This window comes from Chlorocebus sabaeus, chromosome 16, assembly GCF_047675955.1.
Source record: "Chlorocebus sabaeus isolate Y175 chromosome 16, mChlSab1.0.hap1, whole genome shotgun sequence".
NCBI lineage: Eukaryota > Metazoa > Chordata > Mammalia > Primates > Cercopithecidae > Chlorocebus > Chlorocebus sabaeus.
Window position 1 is genome coordinate 63,738,816 of NC_132919.1, and position 26,309 is coordinate 63,765,124.

Here is a 26,309-nt window from a genome sequence, read left to right on the forward strand (position 1 = left end):
TCTCTTCGCTGCCCACCAGCGCGGCTCTGCCTACCCGACTGCAGCCAGCCTCGTTGCCACGGCAACCGGCAGGCGCCCACGCCTGCCTTGGGACCCAGGGGCCACAGCCCAGCTCCGCCCCGCCCCGCCCCGCGCTCTCGGCTGCTGCACCTGGTTGCGCGGGGGCGGGGGAATGGGGGCGGGGAGGCGCGGTTGCTAGGGAAACCAGAGGACGCCCGGTAGCCGCCCCCACCGCCCCCGCCCCAGGCAAGGCTGGTCAGCGCCGCGGAAAGCAGCCTCGGGGAAGGAGGAGGAAGAGGGGCAGGTTTAGGGAGCGAAGAAGCGAGAAGAGGAGGAGGAAGAGGCGCTTAGGCCAGTCGCCGCGCAATTAATGGGCAGCTCCTACGCCCTGGACCGGCCCGCCCGCCCTGCCCCTCGACCCCTTTAGCCCCGGTAGGGGAGGAAGGGCAGACCCCCAGGTAACGGCCCACTCGCCCCCGCCGCTCCTCTTCCGTCCTGCCAGGATGGGGGACAACCTTCCCTTTCGTCTTCCAAGATTCTGGAGGGAAACCGGGCCTGACATCCGGTGGCCTGGCTGTCCCCTCCCCCCGGCTGACCCCAGCCCCAGCTTTTTTCTGTCTCAAAGGGTCAGGTTTGGGGGAGACCGTGACTCTTTGCTCACTGGCAGCCGCCCGCAACCACCTTTCTTCCTGCAGACGCCTCTGGTCAGAAAAGGTATAGACAGACCATGGCCCCTTAGGCTTCTGAGTGCGAAATGGTTGATACTGGTTTTGTTTGTTTTTGAAGATCCTCGCTGTGTCTCCCAGGCTGGAGTGCAGCGGCGCAGTCACGGCTCACTGCAGCCTCGGCCTCCCAGGCTCAAGCGATCCTCCCGCCTCAGCCCCCCGGTGGTACCTGGGATCACAGGTCACCACTATGTCTGGCTAATGTTTTAAATTATTTGTAAAGAAGGGGTCTCGTTATGTTTCCCTGGCTGGATTGTTATTAATGATGGCACTGAATTGCTTGTCAAACCTGTGACGTTTCCTCCCCCAAAGTTTCCCGATTACTCGTTGAGTTTCTCCTCTCTTCTGGGCTTGATGGTCGAAATGTGACCGCCTGTCTCTCCTAGTTTCACAGTAAAATGAGGAATCACCGCCAAAAACAAGTCTGTTCCCCCGCCTCCGCCCCGCCCCAACTCTTAAGCCAAACTGGCTGGAAGAGGTGAAAGATCTCCTTACCTTTCCCAACCAATTCCCCCTTTTTCTCTGCAGTCACAGTCTTCGTAAATTGGGCCCAAATCGTAAACTTTGTTGCTTATACTCAAGACATGTTTATAAGCTAAGACTTCAAAATGCTAAGTTTTTTTAAAAGCTAAGATTTAAATCCTATAATGTTGGACATTACAAATTAATCAGTTGGGAGAAAGGTTGAATAAGGTCTCCTGAAATCCTTCTCCAATCACCTAATTGTGGAAAGGGAGTAATTTTTGAGCCTGGTTGTCAGGTATTAACAATAGCCATTTAGATTTTGTTTCAAAGCAACCTTCCGTCTAAGAAGGAGGTTAAATTATTTACATTTTCCTTTATTGCTTAACAGAATATTAACTGTAGTGATGTCTTTCTTTTATGAGAACATAGTAAGAAACCAGTAAGATTTTGATTGTTCTTAAGAAGAGGCTCCTTCAAATCGGTTCTTTTGACAAACGTGGTCATAAAACAGAAGGATGGTATGTATGCATGACTTTTTAGAGCACTGAAAAACATTCTGCATTCAGATTCTGTTCCCTTCCGTCAGGAAAACTTGGTTGGAATTCTTTGGAAAGTTACACCAGAGAGGAATGTGTATGTCACAAAGTTCTTAGAATATTCCCCATTAAAATTTCACAGATATGTAGAATTTTGAGGCCAAGAAGAATTACTCGCTCTTGCTTTCAGCAAGGCAGGACCCCCTCTTTCCTTCTCCACCTGCCTCCAACTCCCTCCTCCTTTCTCCCTACTTAATATGGCTTCTTATGTTGATTTCTAAAGCACAGATTTGGCACAAGACATTATCACCAGAAAGACTTAAAACAGAAGCGTGCATAACCATGAGTGGATTTTAAATTAAGAAGCAGTTCAAAGGTGAGCGATAGAAGAGAATACAGAGGGCTATTTTAGAAACATGCGCCTTGCTCACATTTTATTATCACCCCCACCCCAACCCTCTGTGTTTGCTGGGAAAAAATTCTTGGCTTCAAGTGGCCATCTGGTTGAGTAGGCCTACAAAGCTGAGATCCGTGAATTAAGCATTATCTCATGTAGTTTTATTTCCATACTGTTATTTCTGTTTCTTGTTCATCCTGGTCAGTTTTTCAGACCGACTGAGTGCGGTATGAAGTTCAAGCGAACACGGAGAATGTTTGCTTAAACCAACGTAACCCACCATCTTCTTGGTCTTAACACTAATACCCTGTTTTCTTTGTTCCTGTAATATTCGTTTAATCTCATACTTGATGTATTTAAATAAAAAATTACATGTGGCACCACGATGTTTCTAAATATTGTAAAATACAATGTAATAGAGAGTTTTGGGGAAGGAAAAGAGACTTTTGTAGGCAACTTTATTTTTATTACTTTATTATTATTATTATTATTATTTATTTTTGGGGGGATGGAGTGTCCCTCTGTCGCCCAGGCTGGAGTGCAGTGGTGCCATCTTGGCTCACTGCAACCTCCGCCTTCCAGGTTCAAGTGATTCTCCTGTCTCAACCTCCCAAGTAGCTGGGACTGCAGGAGCGCACCACCATGCCCAGCTAATTTTTGTATTTTTAGTAGAGGTGGGGTTTTGCCATGTTGGCCAGGCCGATCTCGAACTCCTGACCTCAAGTGATCCACCCACCTCGGCCTCCATAAGTGCTGGGATTACAAGCATTTTTAAGTCCTTTATTTGGTAGGTGATTGTGAAGTCAGAGGTAACTTAGCAAATAATTCAAAGGGTGCTACTTCCTACCTATTTAGACAAAGTTATTTCATGCCTCTTGACTTAGAAGCCTCCTTAAATTAACCCTACTCTAAAGCCGTGATAGATTAACTGGCTTTCTATATTAACTTTGGCAACGAAAATGTATCATCCGAGTGGTCTCTGGGATGCTCCCCTTTAGTGACCATTAACATAGTTTTATTATGAGTCCTTATGGTCTCTGCCTGATTAAGATTCTGACAGGCTTCTCTTTCCCACAGTAGCAGCAGGAGCTTATCCTTCTGCCTGTTTTAACACCATCGTTTTCTGAAAAGAGTGGAAAGGTAACTTCATTCTATGCAGGTACACATTCAGATGAAAAGCTAAAAGTGATCTTTTAAAACATAATCCCATGTGATTATTAAAATGCTCAGAGACAAAATGTAGGTTCTGTGCGTAGACTGGAAATACACATTGTAGTTTCAGATTCTGACTGTCAAAGACCAACTTTCCATACTCCAGAGAAAACAGCCCCCAAGAGACCAGCACAAGTTTTCCCCATTGTTCAGGGCCAGACGATAAACCATGTGAGATTTCATAACTACCAGACCAGACGCTGGGTCACCATGAGTCAGGGGCAGCCTGACTCTGCCAATATCTACACAACTGAATAAACAGGAGGAGGGAGGGAAAGCCACAGAACATATACACCTGAAGGTAGAGATGTTGCCTGTCCCATCCTGATGTTTCCCCAGAGCCTAGCAGCCCTTGTCACACAGCAGTTGTAAAAAATATGTGTATGTGTGTGTGTAGAAATAAATGAAAGAGCTTCAGTAGACAACAAGCAGGAATAGTGTAGGGACTTTGATGACCCCATAGATGAGGGGTCGTTATTAACAGTGCCATTTTATCAACTTTGTGAGCTTCGCTATCTTGGCCATAAATTTGGGCCATGCCAGTCAAAGCTAAACTTCTTGAAAGCATGATCTCCACGCCTTTACCTCCCATTTACGCAACCTTCTGCAGACCTCCCAGCCCCGTCACTCCACTGAATGCTCTCACCAAGGTTATTAATAGCCTCCTTTTTGAAACCTCCTCAGCATCTCTGAAACGGCACCCACCTGGTTTCTTCCTGCCTCTCTGGCCTTTTTTTTTTTTTTTTTTTTTTTGCAGAGTTTCTCTTCAGTGGCTTGTTCTCTAAATATTAGTGTTCTTCACGGTTTTGTCCTGTGTCCTCTTTCTCCTTTCGTTCCCATTCTTCCTTCAACTTCAGTTATCACAGAATCCCAGCAATGCCCAAATCTGTACCTCTCTGGTCAGCTCTAGAGCCCCGCGTCTGACAGCGCACTTGACATCTCCATTTGCCGCACCCGAGACACTTGTCACGCCATGCTGTTTCCTCACAAAGCAGCTCCTCCTGTGTTTTCTGAAGGGAATGCTGGCACCAACCAACTGGCTGCTCAAGCCGGTAACCTGGGCATCCCTGAGACTTCCACCCCTGGTCCATTCATATAATCGCAAGCCCTGATGACTTTCTCTCCTGAGCGTCCCTTGAATCCCTTAGGTAAGAGTGTGGGCACTGGAGCACGACTCTCTGGGTTCACATCCCAACTCTCCCACTCACTAGCTCTGTAACTTTAGGCAAGTTACTTAATCCCTTTGGCCCTCAGTTTCCTCACCTGCAAAATAGAGATCTAGCTCCGGCCTCACAGCGTTGTTGAGAAGATTGAATGAGTTAATTGATGTAACTGCTTAGAACAAGGCCTATCCCTTCCAGAGGCTCAGTAAAGAGTAACTATGGGCCCGGCCCAGTGGCTCACACCTGTAGTCCCAGCTCTTTAGGAGGCTGAGGCAGGTGGATCAGCTGAGGTCAGGAGTTCAAGATCAGCCTGGCCAATATGGTGAAACCCCATCTCTACTAATAATAAAAAATTAGCCAGGCGTGGTGCACGTGCCTGTAATCCCAGCTACTTGGGAGGCTGAAGCAGGAGAATTGCTGGAACCTGGGAGGTGAAGGTTGCAGTGAGCCAACATAGCCCCACTGCACTCCAGCCTGGGTGACAGAGAAAGACTCCGTCTCAAAAAAAAAAGAGTAGCTATGATCCCCTCTCCCTCCCCATTCTCCTCCTCCTCCTCCTTTTTCTCTCCACTGTTGTTACCCAATGCTGATTTTCATCTTATCACATCTAGATTACTATGAAATAGTCCCAATGGTCTTCCCACTTACGTTTTTTACTCTACCACCATCCCCCGCACCCCATCCATTCTCATACTGCAACTGGAGAGATCTTTTTAAAATACAAATCTTTTTTTTTTTTTTAAATACAGACAGGGTCTTGCTCTGTTGCCCAGGTTAGAGTGCAGTGGCATGACCGTGGCTCATTGCAGCCTCTAACTCCTGGGCTCAAGCGATCCTCACACCTCAGCCTCCTGAGTGGGTAGGACTACAGGCATGCATCACAATACCTGGCTAATTTTCAATTTTGTTTTTAATAGAAACGGGCTTGCTATATTGCCAAAGCTGGTTTCAAACTCCTGGGCTCAAGTGGTGATCACCTCGGGAGGCGTGAGCCACTACACCCAGTGAGTTGTGATCACACCACTACACTCCAGCCTGGATGACAGAGCAAGATCCTATCTCTAAGAAAAAGAATTAACAAATAAATAAAAACACAAGGCCAGGCACGGTGGCTCATGCCTGTAATCCCAGCACTTTGGGAGGCCGAGGCAGGCAGATCACGAGGTCAGGAGATCGAGACCATCCTGGCTAACATGGTGAAACCCCGTCTCTACTAAAAATACAAAAAATTAGCCAGACGTGGTGGCGGGCACCCGTAGTCCCAACTACTCGGGAGGCTGAGGCAGAAGAATAGCGTGAACCTGGGAGGCGGAGCTTGCAGTGAGCCAAGATTGCGCCACTGCACTCCAGCCTGGGCGACAGAGCAAGACTCCATCTCAAAATAAATAAATAAATAAAATAAAATAAAAAAATACAAATCTAATCATTTACTCCTCAGATTGGAACTTTTCAGTAGTTTCTTATGACTCTTTGAATCATGACCTTCAAGGCCCCACAGGAGCTGGTCCCTGCCTCCCCTGCAGCCCTTCCGGGGCTGTTCCCGCCTCCTCTCTGCTCCAGCTGCACTGCTCCCCTCCCGTCTTCCTCATCTGCACCTGCCTCTTCATGCCTGAAGCCTCTGCACCTGCTGTCCTCTCTGTTCTACTTCTCAGCTAGCTCACTCTGTCAAACCCAGTGTCATTGCCTAAGGAAAACCTTACCTGACCCCTCCAGACCAGGTTATGCCTTCCCATAACACCACTCTCAAAGAGCCCCATAGTTCTGCTCCAGAGCCCCTATCACCGTTAGGATTCACTTGTTCAAAGTCAGTCTCATACCCCGGATAATAAGCAACACAGGCCGGGCATAGTGGCTCACACCTGTAATCCCAGTACTTCAGGAGGCTGAGGCGAGTGAATCGCCTGAGGTCAGGAACTCGAGACCAGCCCTGCCAACATGACGAAACCCCGTCTCTACTAAAAATACAAAAATTAGCCAGGCATGGTGGCGGGTGCCTGTAATCCCAGCTACTAGGGAGGCTGAGGCAAGAGAATCGCTTCAACCCGGGAGGCAGAGGTTGCAGTGAGCTGAGACTGGCCATTGGCCTGAGCAACAAACGCAAAACTCTGTCTCAAAAAAAAAAAAAAAAAAAAAAGCAAAGGTGAGGGTCGTGTCTGCTTTGCTGGTTGCTCTACTCCAGTGCCCAGCACAGTGCCCGGATGAGAATAAGGGTGCAATATCACTGTTGCTTAAATGGATTTAAGCAACGAGAGGCCTGTAACTTTGGTCACTGCTAATTTAGCTAGGTTCTCAGGTTTTCCTTTTTGTCATGCTCTAGAACTGATTCAGGTGTCTGTCAATCTAACTCCCTCTGAGTAACCAGGAAGGGATCTCTGAAGTGCCTGACGAAGGTGGCTGCATTATTTATGCCTGGAACAGGAGGACTGTCAGGGCATCAGCACCAACACAAGAAGTCCCTTCAGCTTGAAAGGAGCATCTGTGCCTTTCAAACAAGGGACATTAGATGAATACACAAATAAAAGCAATTAGATGAAAATAAATCCAAATACGGCATCACAACAAAGGACTCTCCACAGCACATTTGTTTATCTTTTCTAAACAGGTCGGGGATTAGGAATCATGTTGCATGACGCAAGGGACAGGCAGAAGTTCTTCAGCGACGTTCAGTATCTGCGGGACATGCAGCATAAGGTGGACTCTGAGTATCAGGTAATTGCAGAAAGCAAGAATGGTTTTCTGCCTTCTCTTCCAGTATTTAGAGAGAATTCAGAATACAGCGTCAACATATGATAAGCAGTAAAAGTTTTCTAAAATCCCAAACCCACCGATTAGGTATATGACTAGCAAAAGCCACTTCACCTCTCTATTTCCTCGTCTGTGGGGGAAAAAAAAAAAAAAAACAGGGATAGCCGGGCGCGGTGGCTCATGCCTGTAATTCCAGCACTTTGGGAGGCCGAGGCGGGTGGATCATGAGGTCAGGAGATCGAGACCATCCTGGCTAACACAGTGAAACCCCGTCTCTACCGAAAATACAAAAAATTAGCCAGGCGTGGTGGCGCTGTAGTCCCAACCACTGGGGAGGCTGAGGCAGGAGAATCGCTTGAACCTGGGAGGCAGAGGTTGCAGTGAACCGAGATCGATCACGCCACTGCACTTTAGCCTGGGTGACGGAGTGAGACTCCGTCTCAAAAACAAATAAACACAAACAAGGATAATGGTCGTATCCACTTCTAGTATTATCATGAAAATGAAATGAAATCAACACTCTAAAAGTACTTCCCTCAGTGTTCAGCATGGAGCCCTTGTCGACCAGTGGCATTAGGGCTTAAATTTGACCAACTGAGAAGGAAAGAAAACATGAAAGAGTTAACTGGGTCGCCCTACCGTTTGTAAAATAACACGCCCTTCTGTTGTCATCCCCACCGGAAGAAAGGTGGTTTGCACATTTTACAGTGAGCTAACTGCCGGTCCCCCTAGTTACAGTGTTTACATGCAACACCAAAACACACAGGGAGCCTGAGGAATCCTGACGTTGCAGTCAGCCAGAGCTGGCATAGGATAAACTTGCCAGACTGGGCTGTGGGATCCTGGGAGCAGGTAGAAAGTGTCAGTCATCCCGCCGGAGGTGGGACCTCAGCCCTTGCCGATCAAGAAGGCATGTTCTCAGCCTGGGCTGAGAATTGAAAAGCGCTTCTTCCCTGAGGAAAACACAGAACTGCTGTTATCAGTTTTTTCCCCTTCTTAGCAATTTCAAATATAACTAAAGCTCCCAGGTCACCAAGGAAACCAGACCTATCTCAGTAACCTGATTTCACCTGTATAATACGGCTTAGCTTTGGGGCTGGAAATGGAGTCAGCAATTTCCTCCCACAACGTGCCAACCCACGTATAAGAAGACTAGAAAATCAAGGACATTTCTGCAAAATAAATAAGAACATAAACATCCACACTGGTCGCCCTGGGAGTCTAACTACTTCTCACAAAGATGCCTCTGCCACCCGGCTCCTGTTTGAAATTGTCTCCAGAACAGGCACATAGGAAAAAATCAATCTTATAGTTTTATGGTCCTCATTGAAGAAAATCACACAGCGGTGTGGCTTTGAGCCATTGCCGTTTTATTTTCTAATCTCCATTGGACTTTCAACACTGCCTTTTCATTCATTCATTCAGCCAATATCTGTTCGGTGCCTACTATGTGCTGAACAAAGCCTCTGTTCTCCCGGAGTTCTCATTCTAGGAGTAAGAGGGGAAAGGGTTTACACAAGTAGACATGTGTAAGGTAGTTTCAATTATCGATAAATACAGTGAGGGAAATAAAACAGGTTAAGGGGTTGGAGGCGGTGCTCCGTTAGAAGCAGGGGAGGTCTCTTTGAGGAAATGACACTTGACTGTTGAGGTGAATTATGGGAAAGATCCCACCAGAGCTTCCCAAGTGGAAGGAAAGTCAGTGCAAAGGCCCTGAGGCAGGAACCAGCCTGGAGGAAACCAAAGGCAGCCAGAGGGGCTAGAACACATGAACCCAGGGAAAGTGCAGAAGCGTCACACTACATCTCACTGAGCATAGCTTGGCATTTAGATTTTATTCCTTTTGTGTTTTTTTTTTTTTTTTGAACGGAGTTTTGCTCTTGTTGCCCAGGCTGGAGTGCAGTGGTGGGATCTTGGCTCACTACAACCTCTGCCTCCCAGGTTCAAGCGATTCTCCTGCCTCTGCCTCCCAAGTAGCTGGGATTACAGGCATGCGCCACCACACCCGGCTAATTTTGTATTTTTAGTAGAGACGGGGTTTCTGCATGTTGGTCAGGCTAGTCTCAAACTCCCGACTTCAGGTGATCGACCCACCTTGGCCTCCCAAAGTGCTAGGATTACAGGCATGAGCTACTGCGCCCGACCCAATTTTATTCTTACCACTGTGAGAATTATTGGATGATTAAGCGGTGGAATAGTATGATCTGGTTTATGTTGTATTAAGGGTAACTCTGGCTGCTGTATGGGGAAAGGACCAGAAGGGGCAAGAGAAAAAGCAGGAAAACTTGTAAGGAAGCTATGATAGAAATTCAGGAGAGAGATTCTGGTGACTTGGCCCGGGGTGGTAGGAGTGGAGGTGGTGAGAAGTGGCCTGGCCCAGGAAGTGGAAGCAGAACAGACATCTTGCTGATAGATGGAGAGGCGGAGTGAGGGAAAGAAAAGAATGAAGGATGACTCACGTCAACACATTTACTTGTCCGTCAGTTCCCTCTGTTATCATCACGATTTTAAACCTTTTCACTCTTTTCAAACCTCCAACCCCCATAGTTTCCACAAAGAACTCCCTGCCCGGTTTCACACACTCAAATGAAACAAAATGAAGACCCCAAGGCCGGCAGGTGAGAACCCACTCAGCCTCCTCCCCTTCACTCCAGGCTACACACCATCTAGTCCCCACATCTTGGAGGAGGAAGTGACCCTCTTACTGCTGGTACCCAGCCTGAGATCCTGATTTGAGGCCCCCTGCTCTCCAGCCCCTGCCATCCATCCACAGGCCTCTCCTTGGTAGCTTTGACATTTCCTTTCTTGTTGGCTCAGTCCACGAACGTGCTGAAGTGTCTCCCATCTTAAGAACAAAAGAGCAAAGTTTTCTATAGACATCGTGTCCTTCTCTAGCTGCAGTGCTGGTTCCTTCCTGCCTCATCCCACATGTCGCAAATAGCCAGCTCCATTTCAGTCTCTACTTCCTGCCCTCCCATGGATTCCCTGGCCTGCTGCAGCCTGACCATCACCTCCCCTCCCCTCTCCTGAAACTCTTATGCTAATGTCAGTAACCAAATTCACTGGACTCCTTCTCAGTCTTTATTTTCTGCGGTCTTATCTACCTTTGACGTTATTACTCCTTTCTTCTCGAACATGACTCTTTGGCTTGCTTTTCTTTTCTCTCTCTCTCTCTCTCTCTCTCTCTCTCCTTCTTTCTTTTTTTAATATTTCCCAGGCTGGTCTCGAACTCCTGGCCTCAGGTGATGCTCCTGCCTCAGCCTCCCAAAGTGCTGGGATTATAGGCATGAGCCCCCGTGCCCAGTCTCCTTTGGCTCTCTGATGTAACACTCTCCTGACTTGCTTCCTGTTTCTCTCACTTTCTTCTCCATTTTCTTTTCTATGTACTCTTCATCTCCCTGGCTCTCAAATGGTAATTTCCCCAGGGTTCCATTCTCAGCCCAATTTTTTTCTAGTTCACAAGGTCACTGTGACTCATCTCATCCTCTGCTATGGTTCAACCACCCCTTTATACTAAGACTTGTAATTCTGGGTCTCCCCAGAGCATCAGAGTCATGTGTGTATTTGCCAGTTGGCTATGTCTACCTAGATGTCACACGGGCATCTGAAATCAAATATATCCATGGTTGTACCCCCACGTGCATCCCCCTGCTGCCCCTCCTATCATCTAAGCCTTCCCTGGCTCTTCCTCTCCCTCCTCATCCCCATCCCACCAGTTACCAAGTCCTGCCAAGTGTACCTAAGAACTCACGCACTTGTGCCTTCCTTCTCACACTGTTGCCACCCCATGGTTCCAACCTCCCTGATTTCTGTCCAAGACCATTATAATATCCCTATAACTGGCCTCCTAGCCTCCGGTCCTGCCATCTGTCAGACTGTTTCCTTGAAACCTATCTAAAATCTAAATGTGGTGATGCCATTGGAATATAAGATACCCCTCTGTGCTTTCCCTCACTTAAAGGCAGGCTCAAGACCCAGAACCTAAGCAAGACCAACCTACACTTCACCACTTTGCCAACTTCTTCCCCCTTCTTCACTTTGCTCCCCTGGGCAAAGGTGGTGAGGATCATAGTTTTAATTTAGAACTAAAGGGAATCTCTGTGCTCATACACATAGTAGCCGTTTTTAAAAGCAACTTTACTGGCCGGGTGCGATGGCTCATGCCTATAATCCCAGCACTTTGGGAGGCCGAGGCAGGCAGATCACAAGGTCAGGAGTTTGAGACCAGCCTGGCCAACATGGTGAAACCCTGTCTCTACTAAAAATACAAAAATATTACCTAAGTGTGGTAGCAGGCGCCTGTATTCCTAGCTACTCAGGAGGCTGAGGCAGGAGAATCGCTTGAACCCAGGAGGCAGAGGTTGCAGTGAGCCGAGATCACACCACTGCACTCCAGCCTGGTGACAAAATGAGACTTCATCTTAAAAAAAAAAAAAACACTTGATTGTGTTATAATTTATATATCAACCGGACACAGTGGCTCATGCCTGTAATCCCAGAACTTTGGGAGGCCGAGGTGGGTGGATCATGAGGTCAGGAGTTCGAGACCAGCCTCGCCAACATGGTGAAACCCCATGTCTACTAAAAATACAAAAAATTAACTGGGCATGGTAGCAGACACCTGTAATTCTAGCTACTCAGGAGGTTGAGGCAGGAGAATCACTTGAGCCCAGGAGGCAGAGGTTACAGTGAGTTGTGATAGCCCCACTGTACTCCAGCCTGGGCAACAAGAGCGAAACTCCATCTTTAAAAAAAAAAAAATGTGTATATCATAAAATTCAACCTGTTTTAAGTGTACAGTTTAATGACTTTTAGTAAATTTACCAAGTTTGCAGCCGTAACTATCACCTGGCTTTAGAATATTTCCACCACTCTAGTACTGCAGCACTCTTTTCATGCTTCCTGCACAGAGCTTATGAAACTGCATTGCAAATTGTCTTTTTTTTCCTCTCTCTTTTTTTTGAGACATGGTCTCGCTCTGTTGCCCAGGTGGGGGTGCAGTGGTTCAATCACGATTGACTGCAGCCTCAACCTCCCAGCCTCAAGTTTTCCTCCCACCCCAGCCTCCTGAGTGGCTGGGACCACAAGTATGTGCCACCACCCAGTTAAATGTTTTGTATTTTTATAGAGACACGGGGGTCTCACTGTGTTGGCCAGGCTGGTATCAAACTCCTGGGCTCAAGTGATCCACCCACCTGGCCTCTCAAAGTGCTGGGATTACAGGCGTGACCCACCGCACCCGGCTGCACATTGTCTTCTGTGTGACATCCTCTCAACCTGGACCACGACTTCTTAAGGGCAGGGGCCGAGTCTCCCTCTTCAATGCTGAACCAATTGCCTTGACATTCATGAAAGCCCGTGTTGCCTAACTTGGTTACTAACTAAGCTTGTCAGACTTAGAGCCAGCTGACTTGTGACTGTTCCTAAAAGTCAAATCCACTCTCATTGACCATTTTCAAAACCACTTACCACAAGGTCTGCAAAAAATAAATATGGTTGTCTGTAAGATGTTCTAAATATCATTGAAGTAAGTAAATGGCAACCCACAGTAACTACTTTGCAGGGAGCAGCATTTTTTTTTTTTAAGTTATATTATTAATCTACCCCTTGCCTTGTTCCAGAAAGAATTTAAAGTAGTGGTTTAAGAATCAATTGCATGATGTAGACCAGGCACAGTGGCTCATGCCTGTAATCCCAGCACTTTGGGAGGCAGAGGCGGGTGGATCATTTGAGGCCATGAGTTTGAGATCAGCCTGGCCAAATGGCGAAACCCTGTCTCTACTAAAAATACAAAAATTAGCTGGATGTGGTGGTACACACCTGTAATTCAGCTACTCAGGAGACTGAGGCAGGAGAATAGCTGAACTCAGGAGGCGGAGGTTGTGGTGAGCCAAGATGATGCCACTGCACTCCAGCCTCAGCGACATAGTAAGACTCTGTCTAAAAAAAAACAAAAACGGATCAGTTGCATGATGTTAGTGACCTCTCAATAACTCAGCCCATAGACCGCCCATGTGTATTTAGATAATTCGCTGTGGTAACTTTGTGGCAGGTGGATATTGGCACTCTGGATCATCAGTGAGTTTGGCCAGTTACTTCCTATGGAAATCCCAGCTTTCACTCCAGGTCCAGTGTGACCAGGGATTCCCCATTTCAGGGCGTACAAATAGTGTAAGACCTAATAACTAGACATGAATCCCAAATCTCATGCATATGGCATGTGTGCCTTCCTGTACTCGACTCACCTTTAATGAACTGGCTCCAACTGAAGGCTTTAGAAACCTCTTGTGTAAACCATTCCTGCTACAGCCTACAATATGCTAAGTGTTGGTGTGCACCAAATTCTCAGTGCCTTTGCAGGTCTGTGTGCTAGCAGCAAGAGACAAGGGCTGAACTCACCCTGAGTTATTTTGATACTACTCCTTTCAGTGGTTGGGTGGGACCCTTTTGAGAAAACAAGAGGAAATAAACATCTATTTGGCGTATTGCATGCTATTTCAGAATCTGGTAACTAGTATATAATTATATGCCATCTCAGAATTTGGCTCTATTGCTTCAAGGATTTTCATGCTGTCTAGCTTTTTTTTTTTTTTTTTTTTTTTTTTAAATCAAATGTGTTTATGTAACTGGAGGCAGAATTTAGCCATTAATGTCCACTGGAAAACTGAAGGCAAAGATTACACTTAGCATTTCAGAATGATTTTTGATAATCTATTAAATATGTTCAAATTGGTTTCATTTCATGTCACTTATTCACCTTGATTCTTTCAAGTACAAATCAAACAACTAAATGTCTCAATATACATATGTTCAAGGACATGATAGGTGACTTCATAGCGGGTGGTGAGGATTTGGAGTTGTCCACTCAGGGAGCTGGAATAGAGATAAGTCAACTTTTCTTCCCATAGGGACAAAGGTGGGGGATTCTCCTCCTGGCTCACCTTTGAGGTGTGTGTTGCTTTACTCTTCACAGCCAAAACAGGGGAAAAAAAAAAAAAAAAAAAAAAACTAGCTGGAGGGGAATACCATCTCAAACTGTTTTTATGCCTTTGATTTCTTGACCTCTTAAAATTAATGAACTTTAATAATGTCACCGAGGACAATTAAAACGCCAGACTCTGGGATATACAAGTCAGATCACAAGAACAACAACAAAAAGGAACCAACTGAAGGAAGTGGCAACTCCCACTTCTCAAAGTGCGTCCTGAGATAGAGGAACAGATGCCATTCTGGCCGGAGATGTAAAGTCGGGTCGTGGTTCTGATGGCTTTATACCAGAATTACGAGGCTGGGAAGTGTTCCTGGGGCACATGGCTTCTGAAGTCACATAATGACTAGAGTGATCAGATTGATAATGAAAGAAACAAAAGGAACTTTGAGCACAACTGTGTACTCAGAGAGCTGTAATGCCGAAGAGAAGCAGTTTCATTGTGACCCTGAATGACTGAGCAGGAGCTGCTCATTTGGCTGGCTGGAGTTTAGGAAACAGATCTCTACTTACAGGGCAGAAAAACAAGGATGAACCTCAGGACTAGACAGAAAGATTCTCTCTTCTTCTGTGACCAACATCAGAGTCATATACTTTGGCAAAGGCTGACTTTAGAAACAGTGATAGAAGTAAACCAGGAAATGGGATTGAGAACAGCAATTAAAAGGCTGTGGCAGCTGCTGGTGGTGATGGGAGTGGCAGTGGTGGTGGGAGTGATGGGAGTGGCAGTGATAATGGTGGGGAGGTGAGATGGGTGGTGGGGGTTGGGGAGTGATGTGGGGATGTTGGTGGTGGTGATGTTTGTGGTGGTGGTGGTGATGGTGATGGTGGTGGTGGTGGTGGTGGTGGTGGTGGTGATGGTTGTGGTGGTGATGGTGGTGATGATGGAGGTGGTGGTGGTGATGGTTGTGGTGGTGGTGGAGGTGATGGTGGTCGTGGTGGTGGTGGTGGTGATGCAGGTGGAGGTGGTTGCGGTGGTGATGGAGGTGATGGTGGTCATGGTTGTGGTGGTGGTGGTGGTGGTGGTGGTCATGGTGGTGGTGGTGGTGATGCAGGTGGAGGTGGTGGTGGTGGTGATGGTTGTGGTGGTCATGGAGGTGATGGTGGTCATGGTGGTGATGGAGGTGGTGGTGGTGATGGTGGTGGTGGTGGTGATGGAGGTGATGGTGGTGGTGGTGGTGGTGATGGAGGTGGTGGTGGTGGTGGTGGTGATGGTGGTGGTGGTGGTGATGGTGATGGTGGTGGTGGTTGTGGTGGTCATGGAGGTGATGGTGGTCGTGGTGGTGTTGGTGGTGATGGTGGTGGTGATGGAGGTGGTGGTGGTGATGGTGATGGAGGTGGTGGTGGTGATGGTGGTGGTGATGGAGGTGGTGGTGGTGATGGAGGTGGTGGTGGTGGTGGTGATGGTGGTCATGGTGGTGGTGGTGGTGACGGTGGTCATGGTGGTGGTGGTGGTGATGGTTGTGGTGGTCATGGAGGTGATGGTGGTCATGGTGGTGGTGGTGGTGACGGTGGTCATGGTGGTGGTGGTGGTGATGGTTGTGGTGGTCATGGAGGTGATGGTGGTCATGGTGGTGGTGATGGAGGTGTTGGTGGTGATGGTTGTGGTAGTGATGGTGGTGGTGATGGAGGTGGTGGTGGTAATGGAGGTAGTGGTGGTGGTGGTGGTGATGGTGGTCATGGTGGTGGTGGTGGTGGTGATGGTTGTGGTGGTCATGGAGGTGATGGTGGTCATGGAGGTGGTGGTGGTGATGCAGGTGGAGGTGGTGGTGGTGATGGTGGTGGAGGTGATGGTGGTCATGGTGGTGGTGGTGGTGATGCAGGTGGAGGTGGTGGTGGTGGTGATGGTTGTGGTGGTCATGGAGGTGATGGTGGTAATGGTGGTGGTGGTGGTGGTGGTGGTGATGGAGGTGATGGTGGTCGTGGTGGTGGTGGTGATGGAGGTGGAGATGGTGATGGTGGTGATGGTTGTGGTGGTCATGGAGGTGATGGTGGTCATGGAGGTGGTGGTGGTGGTGATGGTGGTGGTGATGGTGGTGATGGTGATGGAGGTGGTGGTGGTGATGGTTGTGGTGGTGGTGGAGGTGATGGTGGTCATGGTGGTGGTGGTGGTGATGCAGGTGGAGATGGTGATGGTGGTGATGGTTGTGGTGGTCATGGAGGTGATGGTGGTGATGGTGGTGGAGGTGGTGGTGGTGATGGAGGTGGTGGTGGTGGTGGTGATGCAGGTGGAGGTGGTGGTGGTGGTGATGGTTGTGGTGGTCATGGAGGTGATGGTGGTCATGGAGGTGGTGGTGGTGATGCAGGTGGAGGTGGTGGTGGTGATGCAGGTGGAGGTGGTGGTGGTGGTGATGGTTGTGGTGGTCATGGAGGTGATGGTGGTCATGGAGGTGGTGGTGGTGATGCAGGTGGAGGTGGTGGTGGTAATGGAGGTAGTGGTGGTGGTGGTGGTGATGGTGGTCATGGTGGTGGTGGTGGTGGTGATGGTTGTGGTGGTCATGGAGGTGATGGTGGTCATGGAGGTGGTGGTGGTGATGCAGGTGGAGGTGGTGGTGGTGATGGTGGTGATGGAGGTGATGGTGGTGGTGGAGGTGATGGTGGTCATGGTGGTGGTGGTGGTGATGCAGGTGGAGGTGGTGGTGGTGGTGATGGTTGTGGTGGTCATGGAGGTGATGGTGGTCATGGTGGTGGTGATGGTGGTGATGGTGGTGATGGAGGTGGTGGTGGTGGTGGTGGTGGTGGTGATGGTTGTGGTGGTGATGGAGGTGATGGTGGTCATGGTGGTCGTGGTGGTGGTGGTGATGGAGGTGGAGATGGTGATGGTGGTGATGGTTGTGGTGGTCATGGAGGTGATGGTGGTCATGGAGGTGATGGTGGTGATGGAGGTGGTGGTGGTGGTGATGGTGGTGGTGATGGTGGTGGTGGTGGTGATGGTGATGGAGGTGGTGGTGGTAGTGATGGTGGTGATGGTGGTCATGGTGGTGGTGGTGATGGAGGTGGAGATGGTGATGGTGGTAATGGTTGTGGTGGTCATGGAGGTGATGGTGGTCATGGTGGTGGGGGTGGTGATGGTTGTGGTGGTGGTGATGGAGGTGGTGGTGGTTGATGGAGGTGGTGGTGGTGGGTGGTGATGGTAGTGGTGGTGATGGACGTGGTGGTGGTGGTGATGGAGATGGTTATGGAAATGGTAGTGATGGTGGTGGTGGTGGTGGTGGTGATGGTGATGGTGATGGTGGTGGTAGGCACCTTTGATTGAACTGTCCCCAAGGGCCAGCCACTATTAACATATCACCAACTGTATACTTTGTTGATGTTAACTTGTCAACAATCTGCAGCTTCCTCTTACAAATGAGGAAAGCAAGAATCAATGGCATTAGTCAGCTTGCCCAAGGTCACGACGTTAGAAAGTGGCAGAGCTGGGGATTGTCGTGTTTACCAGGATTGAGTTACAGTGAGTCACAAAACCCACGTCATCCCCACAGACATTGATGCACATTCCGCATTTTGCCCCCACAGTGGTACCTTCTGCACAGAAGGCAGCCCAACTACGTATGCTGCAGTCAGGGGGACGCACTAGGGGGTTGGGGGTCAACACCAATGGAAGAGGGAAGGAAGAGGCCCTGATTCTCCCCAGAAGGAAAAAGTAAAAAGTTACCTGAAGCCTTCAATTTCAAGACTGCCCTGGGCCAGTTTTGCCACATGATCAGAGACTTATTTATAGCCATCCGAATCCTGACACGTGCAATTGAAAGGGGAGAATGTTTTTAAAGTCCAGGGTAAGGGAAGCCGCTGGTGGTTTTGAATTACAAATCCATTCCTCTCCTGACCCATGGATTCTGTCCTCCCCTGCCCAGTCACCTTAGGCTCCCCCAGCCCACCCCACACAAAAACAACATCAACAGCTGACAAAAAATCATGTACAATTACAAATACAAAGAAAAGCAGCCCTGGCAGGGGATAAGGCAAGGTTCTTACTGCTTCTGTGACTGTAAGTCTGGATATTTGCTCTGCCCCGTGTTCCTTCTCAGCAAAGCTATAACTTTGAGAGGATTGATGTTTGATTTACACGGAAAGATTGCTTGGCTCTGTCAAGATAAAAGTGTAAGTACCTGCCTTGCCACTGGTTTGTTCTGCTCCTCTGTAAGAAGAGGAACAAGGAACTAGAGGGAAAAAAATTCTTTTTCAACTTTGCAAACCAATCTATTCCTTCTTCCCTTTTGGTAAAGAAATATTTAAGTCGTATGCATTCTTGGAGAGAATTTTCAAAAAACACTCAGCCCACAAGAATTCTGTTCATCCCACAAAATCTGCCTTGGTCCTGCGTGCATTTGCTAACACTGCCTCCTCCACTTTCAGCCCATCAGCATTTTCTTCTTTTGCCTTCAATACCAGTAGGTTAGGACCGCACAGACATCTGCCCCTGTCGGAAACAGCGCTCCACGCCAGTGCTCTTTCCAAACACAAATTCCCATTTGAAGTCCTTGTAAAAGGATTAGAACAAAAAAGGCACATATTGAACTGAACTTTGTTACGTTCTCCAGCCAATTCCCTTTAGCTTTACCTGGATTTCTCTATGATTAGCTGTTTTTTGTTTGTTTTGTTTAACTTATTTATTATGGTTACTGTCTAGTGTTCTTTGGTATTTCTTGCTGAAATTATTAAAACAAACAGCATCCAGTGTTTATTATGACGACTTACTATCTATGTGGCATAGTTTTTGAAAATAAGATTAACTGTGGGACAGGATGTTATCCCTTCCCAAGCAAGCTGGAGTGAAACTGCATCTTTCTGCCCAGAATCTAGGATTCCACTTCCTGTAGGTGACCACTGGGCTGCTGTGATGAGCCCGGAGGCTAGGGCGTCACCTGCAATTCAGATGTAAAACTCGGTGTGAATAACTATCCCAATTCGGAGGAGTAAATGTTTTGTTAGTATGGGTTCATTTCTATTCTTAACCCTACAGCATAATGTCAGGCTTATGCATGGCGTGAAATTCTGGTAAGTCCTACTACATCAAGGAAGGGGATGCTTTTTCTAACAGAGGGCGTGAAACGTGCTGAAGGAATCTTTCCTTTCTCAATCCAGCCAGGAAGGGCAGTTGTCAGGCCTAGTATAGAAACAATATTTTTGGTCTTTACTTCAAATTTGTTTTCTATGACAGTGGATAATTTGGCCCTGGCATGGCAAAGTTGAATTGGGCTACTGGATCTGCAAGTATAGAAACACTCCAAAAAAGTTTTACTGGGCCAGGTGCACTTTGGGAGGCTGAGGCAGGTGGATCACCTGAGGTCAGGAGTTCAAGACCAGCCTGGCCGACATGGCAAAACCCTGTCTCTACTAAAAATACAAAAATTGGCCGGGCATGGTGGCGTGCTCCTGTAGTCCCAGCTACTCAGGAGGCTGAGACAGGATAATCGCTTGAACCCAGGGGCGGAGGTTGCAGTGAGCCAAGATCGTGCCACTGCACTGCAGCCTGGGTGACAGAGTAAGACTCCATCCTGGATGAAAAAAAAATCTCTTTTACTATTTTGAGGTATTTAAAATCAGTTGAAATTTCCTTAGTACATGATATCCTTGGGTTTGTTCAGTCCTAGTACTATAGGAGAAATATTTTGGTACCAGATTTTGTTTTAATTTTGTTAAGAAAAATGGGGAATTATTTTCATTGGTAATTTTATTTTTCTTATTTTGCACTTAGGGATTGATATTTTCCTCCAAAGCAAAAATGCAATTCAACTAAAATTATTATTGATTTTTTGAGACAGAATCTTGCTCTGTCACCCAGGCTGGAATGCAGTGGCCCTATCTTGGCTCACTGCAACCTCTGCCTCCCAGGTTCAAACAATTCTCATGCCTCGGCCTCCTGAGTAGCTGGGATTACAGGCATATGCCACCGCAACTAATTTTTATATGTTTAGTAGAAACGGGGTTTCACCATGTTGGCCAGGCTGGTCTTGAACTCCTGGCCTCAAGTGATCCACCTGCCTTGGCCTCCCAAAGTGCTGGGATTATAGGCATAAGCCACTGGGCACCGGGCCAGCTGCAGTTCAGCTAAAATTAAATGCTGGATGGTGGGGGATTCAAATATAAGAAGTTGTCCTTACTCTCAGGGTTCTCAATGATCAGCAGGAGAAACAGGTTCAAAACCACAAACAAGTACCTACAATAGGAAAAAAATATGTGTAATTCAAGCTTAAATTAATATACATTGCAACTCTGACAGTTAATTCGGCCTGGAGAAGAGAAGGCAGCGGAAACTAAAGAGAAGCGAGGCCACAGCAGCAGGCTATTAGTACATCAGGCGGTTTTGCCAAGAGAGCCTCTAATGGAGGAGATTCCAAGTGCAGGGAATAGCGCATGCTGTGACATTGACAATTCTCATCCCGCAACTAGGGTGTCATCTCCAGGGTCACAGTATAGTGGAGGTAGGAAGAGGGAGGGGCCATGAAGAGAATGAGACCAGAAAGAGAAATTCGCAAGGTGTAACAGGTGCTGCCCTCCTTGAGAAGGCAACAGTTGGGTACATTGTTGACAAAATGCCTCTCAGTATGTTTATCGTTTGAATTTATTAAAGCAATGGCTGACCCAGCGCTTTAAGCAAAGGGAAGAGTGATACCTGGTCTTTATACTTGGTGAGAGGTATTTGATGAACACCTGGAGATGCATACCATTCATTTCATGCTCCTCACCATTGGAATTAAGCATAAAGTTACCCAAGCTTGGCATGGTCCTAAGACAGACATTTTGTTGTTGTTCTTCAGGCTTGTCTGAGACGACAGGAATATAGAAGAGACCCAAATGAGAAGAAACGTGATCAGTTTTGGGGGCAAGAGACAAGTTTTGAGAGATCCCGGTTTTCTAGCAGGTCATCTTCCAAACAGGTATGAAGAATTCTGGGAGACAGTCTCCTGGGGCTGCTGCTGCTGCTGGTGGTGGTGGTGGTGGTGGGGTGTGTGTGTGCGTGCGTGCGTGTGTGCGTGCGTGCGTGTGTGTGATTTAGGAAAAAGCCGACTCAAAAAGGAGATGCTGCAGAATCCCAAAGGTCGGGGCAGGGAGAGCCGGGGCAGGAAGGAGCCCAGGGCTGGGAACTCCCTTCCTTGGGACACCACCCCTGTGGCTCCCAGCTCTGCAGTCTTCACACCTCACTATGGTTGGGCCTCACTCCTCTTTCCTGTAGATAAAGGTCCTGAAACAGATGGTCTATAAGACACCATCCAGATGAGAAGCGCTGCAACTCTTTAAGATTTCGAGGCACTGGGCCTTCTGAAGCACAGCGTCATCTCTGTGGCATATGGTCTAACTTGATGCAAGGTTGGGCCTAGTTTTTATTTCTGATGAAGGAAGAGAGTAAAATGTGGTAATAACTATATCATGTAATAATTGGAAATTGTTTAAATATTTTTGCCTAGAATGATATAGCAATATGATGATAAAATATTTTTGCCTAGAATGATATAATAATATGATGATAATAACAATATGATAATAATATGATGATTAATAATAGTATCATTGTAATAGTAATTAAGCGGTTATCATTATTTCAGTGCTTGCAACATTCCAGGCACTATGTGAAGCACTTTATACATATTAGCTTATTTAATTCTCATAAATGTATATATCTATCACCTCTCCTTATCAATCTATCTATCTATCTGTCCATCCATCTATCCATCTTTGCCCCACTTTACAGATGAGAAAACTGGGCCTTACAGAAATTGCAAAACTTTACCTAAGATTTCACAGCCAGTGTGTGGTAGAGATTCCATTCTAGGCAGTCTGACCCCAGAGAAGGTGCTCCGAATCGCTAAGCTCTAGGATCGTATTTTCATGTTTAAGATCTTATCTAAGAATTTTACTTATCCTATGTAAGAGCGCAATACCACAAGCTGTATTCAACACTGATTGTTAGCATGGTGAATTGATTTAAGATGAGTAATATGCCTTTTATGAATTCCTATTTAATATTTAATGCCTGAAATATACTCTACAGGAGGGACTCCCGCTCTCCTATCAGTGGTGTGGATTCTGAGATAGATCCTGAATACATGATATCAATCAAGTTCTGGTTGAGAATTCTTTTTTAATCTAAGATGTTCACACTGTGGTTATTTAACGTTCAAAGGACACCTTAAAAACATCAGCGATTGATGTTTATAGATGCAGATGTATCCCTGGGAGAGAGATATGCTCTCTATTAAGGAATATAAAATCACACAATAAAATATTTCACCTAGAGTCTGAAGGTGAAACAGACTCTCTCACAATATTGGCAGCACCAAGAACACGTTGCCTGGATCTTTTCCTGTTAGTCAAAGACTAAATATAATGCCTGCTGCTGATTAAACTTATGGAGTGAGATTAATCCAAAAATTAAATCGAGTTTGGCTAGAACAACACATTTTTAGCATTAAGATAAATTCTCACATTTTTACACTCAGAAATAAGATCAAGGATAGATAAGAAAATATAATTTAAGTCAAACAGTAGCACGTAGCAGTCTTCCCAGATTGGAATTGCTAAACAAGTGGGCAGCTGGGTTCCTCTGCAGGGAACTTTCATGCAGAGGCTCATGTGCATAGTCACGGCCATTTTATGTGCAATACTCATGCATTTGGGATATTCAGGATTTGAAATTTTATGTTCCTTTTCACACTTAAGCTTATGGGACAAGCTGGTGTCAGATTCCTATAGTTTTCTTCTTCCTGCTATACAAATTGTGCATTCTTTAAACCATCATTGCAAAACACTCAGACTACTTCTGAAAAAGGCCATGGTCGTATACATAAAAGTAATTCTGTGAAATAGCTTCTATAGGACAGTTTATATGGATCTTATTTCCCAATAATTTTATTATTCACCCCTACCCAATACAACATTTTTTTAAATTATACTTTAAGTTCTAGGGTACATGTGCACAACGTGCAGGTTTGTTACATATGTATACATGTGCCATGTTGGTTTGCTGCACCCATTAACTCGTCATGTACATTAGGTATTTCTCCTAATGCTATCCTTCCCCCAGCCCCCCACCAAGTGACATGCCCCGGTGTGTGATGTTCCCCACCCTGTGTCCATGTGTTCTCATTGTTCAGTTCCCACCTATGAGTGAGAATATGCAGTGTTTGGTTTTCTGTTCCTGTGTTAGTTTGCTGAGAATGATGGTTTCCAGCTTCATCCATGTCCCTGCAAAGGACATGAACTCATCATTTTTTATGGCTGCATGGTATTCCATGGTGTACATGTGCCACATTTTCTTAATTCAGTCTGTCATTGATGGATATTTGGGTTGGTTCCAAGTCTTTGCTATTGTGAATAGTGCCACAGTAAACATACATGTGCTTGTGTCTTTATAGTAGCATGATTTATGATCCTTTGGGTATATACCCAGTAATGAGATTGCTGGGTCAAATGGTATTTCTAGTTCTAGATCCTTGAGGAATCGCCATACTGTCTTCAGTTCAACTATGGTGGAACTAGTTTACACTCCCGCCAACCATGTAAAAGTCTTCCTATTTCTCCACTTCCTCTCTAGCATCTGTTGTTTCCTGACATTTTAATGATCGCCATTCTAACTGGTGTGAGATGGTATCTCATTGTGTTTTTGATTTGCATTTCTCTGATGACCAGTAGTGATGAGCACTTTTTCATGTGTCTGTTGGCTGCATAGATGTCTTCTTTTGAAAAGTGTCTGTTCATATCCTTTGCCCCCTTTTTGATGGGATTGTTTCTTTTTTTTCTGGTAGATTTGTTTAAGTTCTTTGTAGATTCTGGATATTAGCCCTTTGTCAGATGGGTAAATCGCAAAAATTTTCTCCCATTCTGTAGATTGCCTCTTCACTCTGATGGTAGTTTATTTTGCTGTGCAGAAGCTCTTTAGTTTAATTAGATCCCATTTGTCTATTTTGGCTTTTGTTGCCACTGCTTTTGGTGTTTTAGTCATGAAGTCCTCGCCCATGTCTATGTCCTGAATGGTATTGCCTAGATTTTCTTCTAGGATTTTTATGGTTTTAGGGCTAACATTTAAGTCTTTAATCCATCTTGAATTAATTTTTACATAAGGTGTAAGGAAGGGATTCAGTTTCAGCTTTCTACATATGGCTAGCCAGTTTCCCCAGCACCATTTATTAAACAGGGAATCCTTTCCCCATTTCTTGTTTTTGTCAGGTTTGTCGAAGATCAGATGATTGTAGATGTGTGGTGTTATTTCTGAGGCCTCTTTTCTGTTCCATTGGTCTGTATATCTGTTCTGGTATCAGTACCATGCTGTTTTGGTTACTGTAGCCTTGTAGTATTGTTTAAAGTCAGGTAGCGTGATGCCTCCAGCTTTGTTCTTTTGGCTTAGGATTGTCTTGGCAATGCGGGCTCTTTTTTGGTTCCGTATGAACTTTAAAGTAGTTTTTTCCAATTCTGTGAAGAAAATCATTGGTAGCTTGATGGGGATGGCATTGAATCTATAAATTACCTTGGGCAGTATGGCCAATTTTCATGATATTGATTCTTCCTATCTATGAGCATGGAATGTTCTTCCATTTGGTTTTGTCCTCTTTTATTTCGTTTAGCAGTGGTTTATAGTTCTTCTTGAAGAGGTCCTTCACATCCCTTGTAAGTTGGATTCCTAGGTATTTTATTCTCTTTGTAGCAATTGTGAATGGGAGTTCACTCATGATTTGGCTCTCTGTCTGTCTATTATTGGTGTATAGGAATGCTTGTGATTTTTGCACGTCGATTTTGTATCCTGAGACTTTGCTGAAGTTGCTTATCAGCTCGAGGAGATTATGGACTGAGACGATGGGGTTTTCTAAATATACAATCATGTCGTCTGCAAACAGGAACAGTTTGACTTCCTCTTTTCCTAAATGAATACCCTTTATTTCTTTCTCTTGCCTGATTGCCCTAGCCAGAACTTCCAGCACTATGTCAAATAGGAGTGGTGAGAGAGGGCATCCCTGTCTTGTGCCGGTTTTCAAAGGGAATGCTTCCAGTTTTTGCCCATTCAGTATGATATTGGCTGTGGGTTTGTCATAAATAGCTCTTATAATTTTGAGATATGTTCCATCAATACCTGGTTTATTGAGAGTTTTTAGCATGAAGCGCTGTTGAATTTTGTCAAAGGCCTTTTCTGCATCTATTAAGATAATCATGTGGCTTTTGTCATTGGTTCTGTTTATGTGATGGGTTACATTTATTGATTTGCATATGTTGAACAGCCTTGCATCCCACGGATGAAGCCAACTTAATCGTGTTGGATAAGCTTTTTGATGTGCTGCTGGATTCGGTTTGCTAGTATTTTATTGAGGGTTTTCGCATCGATGTTCATCAGGGATATTGGTCTAAAATTCTCTTTTTTTGTTGTGTCTCTACCAGGCTTTGGTATCAGGATGATGTTGGCCTCATAAAATGAGTTAGGGAGGATTCCCTCTTTTTCTGTTGATTGGAATAGTTTCAGAAGGAATGGTACCAGCTCCTCTTTGTACCTCTGCTAGAATTCGGCTGTGAATCTGTCTGGTCCTGGACTTTTTTTGGTTGGTAGCCTATTAATGATTGCCTCAGTTTCAGAACCTGTTATTGGTCTATTCAGGGATTCAACTTCTTCCTGGTTTAGCCTTGGGAGGGTGTATGTGTCCAGGAATTTATCCATTTATCCATTCTTCTAGGTTTTCTAGTTTATTTGCATAGAGGTGTTTATAGTATTCTCTGACGGTAGTTTGTATTTCTGTGGGATCAGTGGTGATATCCCCTTTATCATTTTTTGTTGTGTCTATTTGGTTCTTCTCTCTTTTCCTCTTTATTAGTCTTGGCAGCAGTCTACCAATTTTGTTGATCTTTTCAAAAAACCAACTCCTGGATTCATTGATTTTTTGAAGGGTTTTTTGTGTCTCTATCTCCTTCAGTTCTGCTCTGATCGTAGTTATTTCTTGCCTTCTGCTAGCTTTTGAATGTGTTTGCTGTTGCTTCTCTAGTTCTTTTCATTGTGATGGTAGGGTGTCGATTTCAGATCTTTCCTGCTTTCTGTTGTGGGCATTTAGTGCTATAAATTTCCCTCTACACACTGCTTTAGATGTGTCCCAGAGATTC

General features: G+C 45.9%; 1 protein-coding gene across 1 annotated transcript in view; it reads left to right on the plus strand.

The window, feature by feature from the left end:
• Nucleotides 1-270: 270 nt before the first annotated feature.
• The window catches only part of MARCHF10 (membrane associated ring-CH-type finger 10), a 113,038-nt gene continuing 86,999 nt past the window's right edge, over nucleotides 271-26,309 (plus strand). Inside the window, exons 1-3 of the mRNA XM_037993615.2 lie at nucleotides 271-458; nucleotides 7,101-7,207; nucleotides 20,993-21,112. Of these exons, the coding sequence (XP_037849543.2) occupies nucleotides 7,118-7,207; nucleotides 20,993-21,112 (210 nt within the window). The 5' untranslated portion in view covers nucleotides 271-458; nucleotides 7,101-7,117. The remainder of the gene's footprint in view (nucleotides 459-7,100; nucleotides 7,208-20,992; nucleotides 21,113-26,309) is intronic.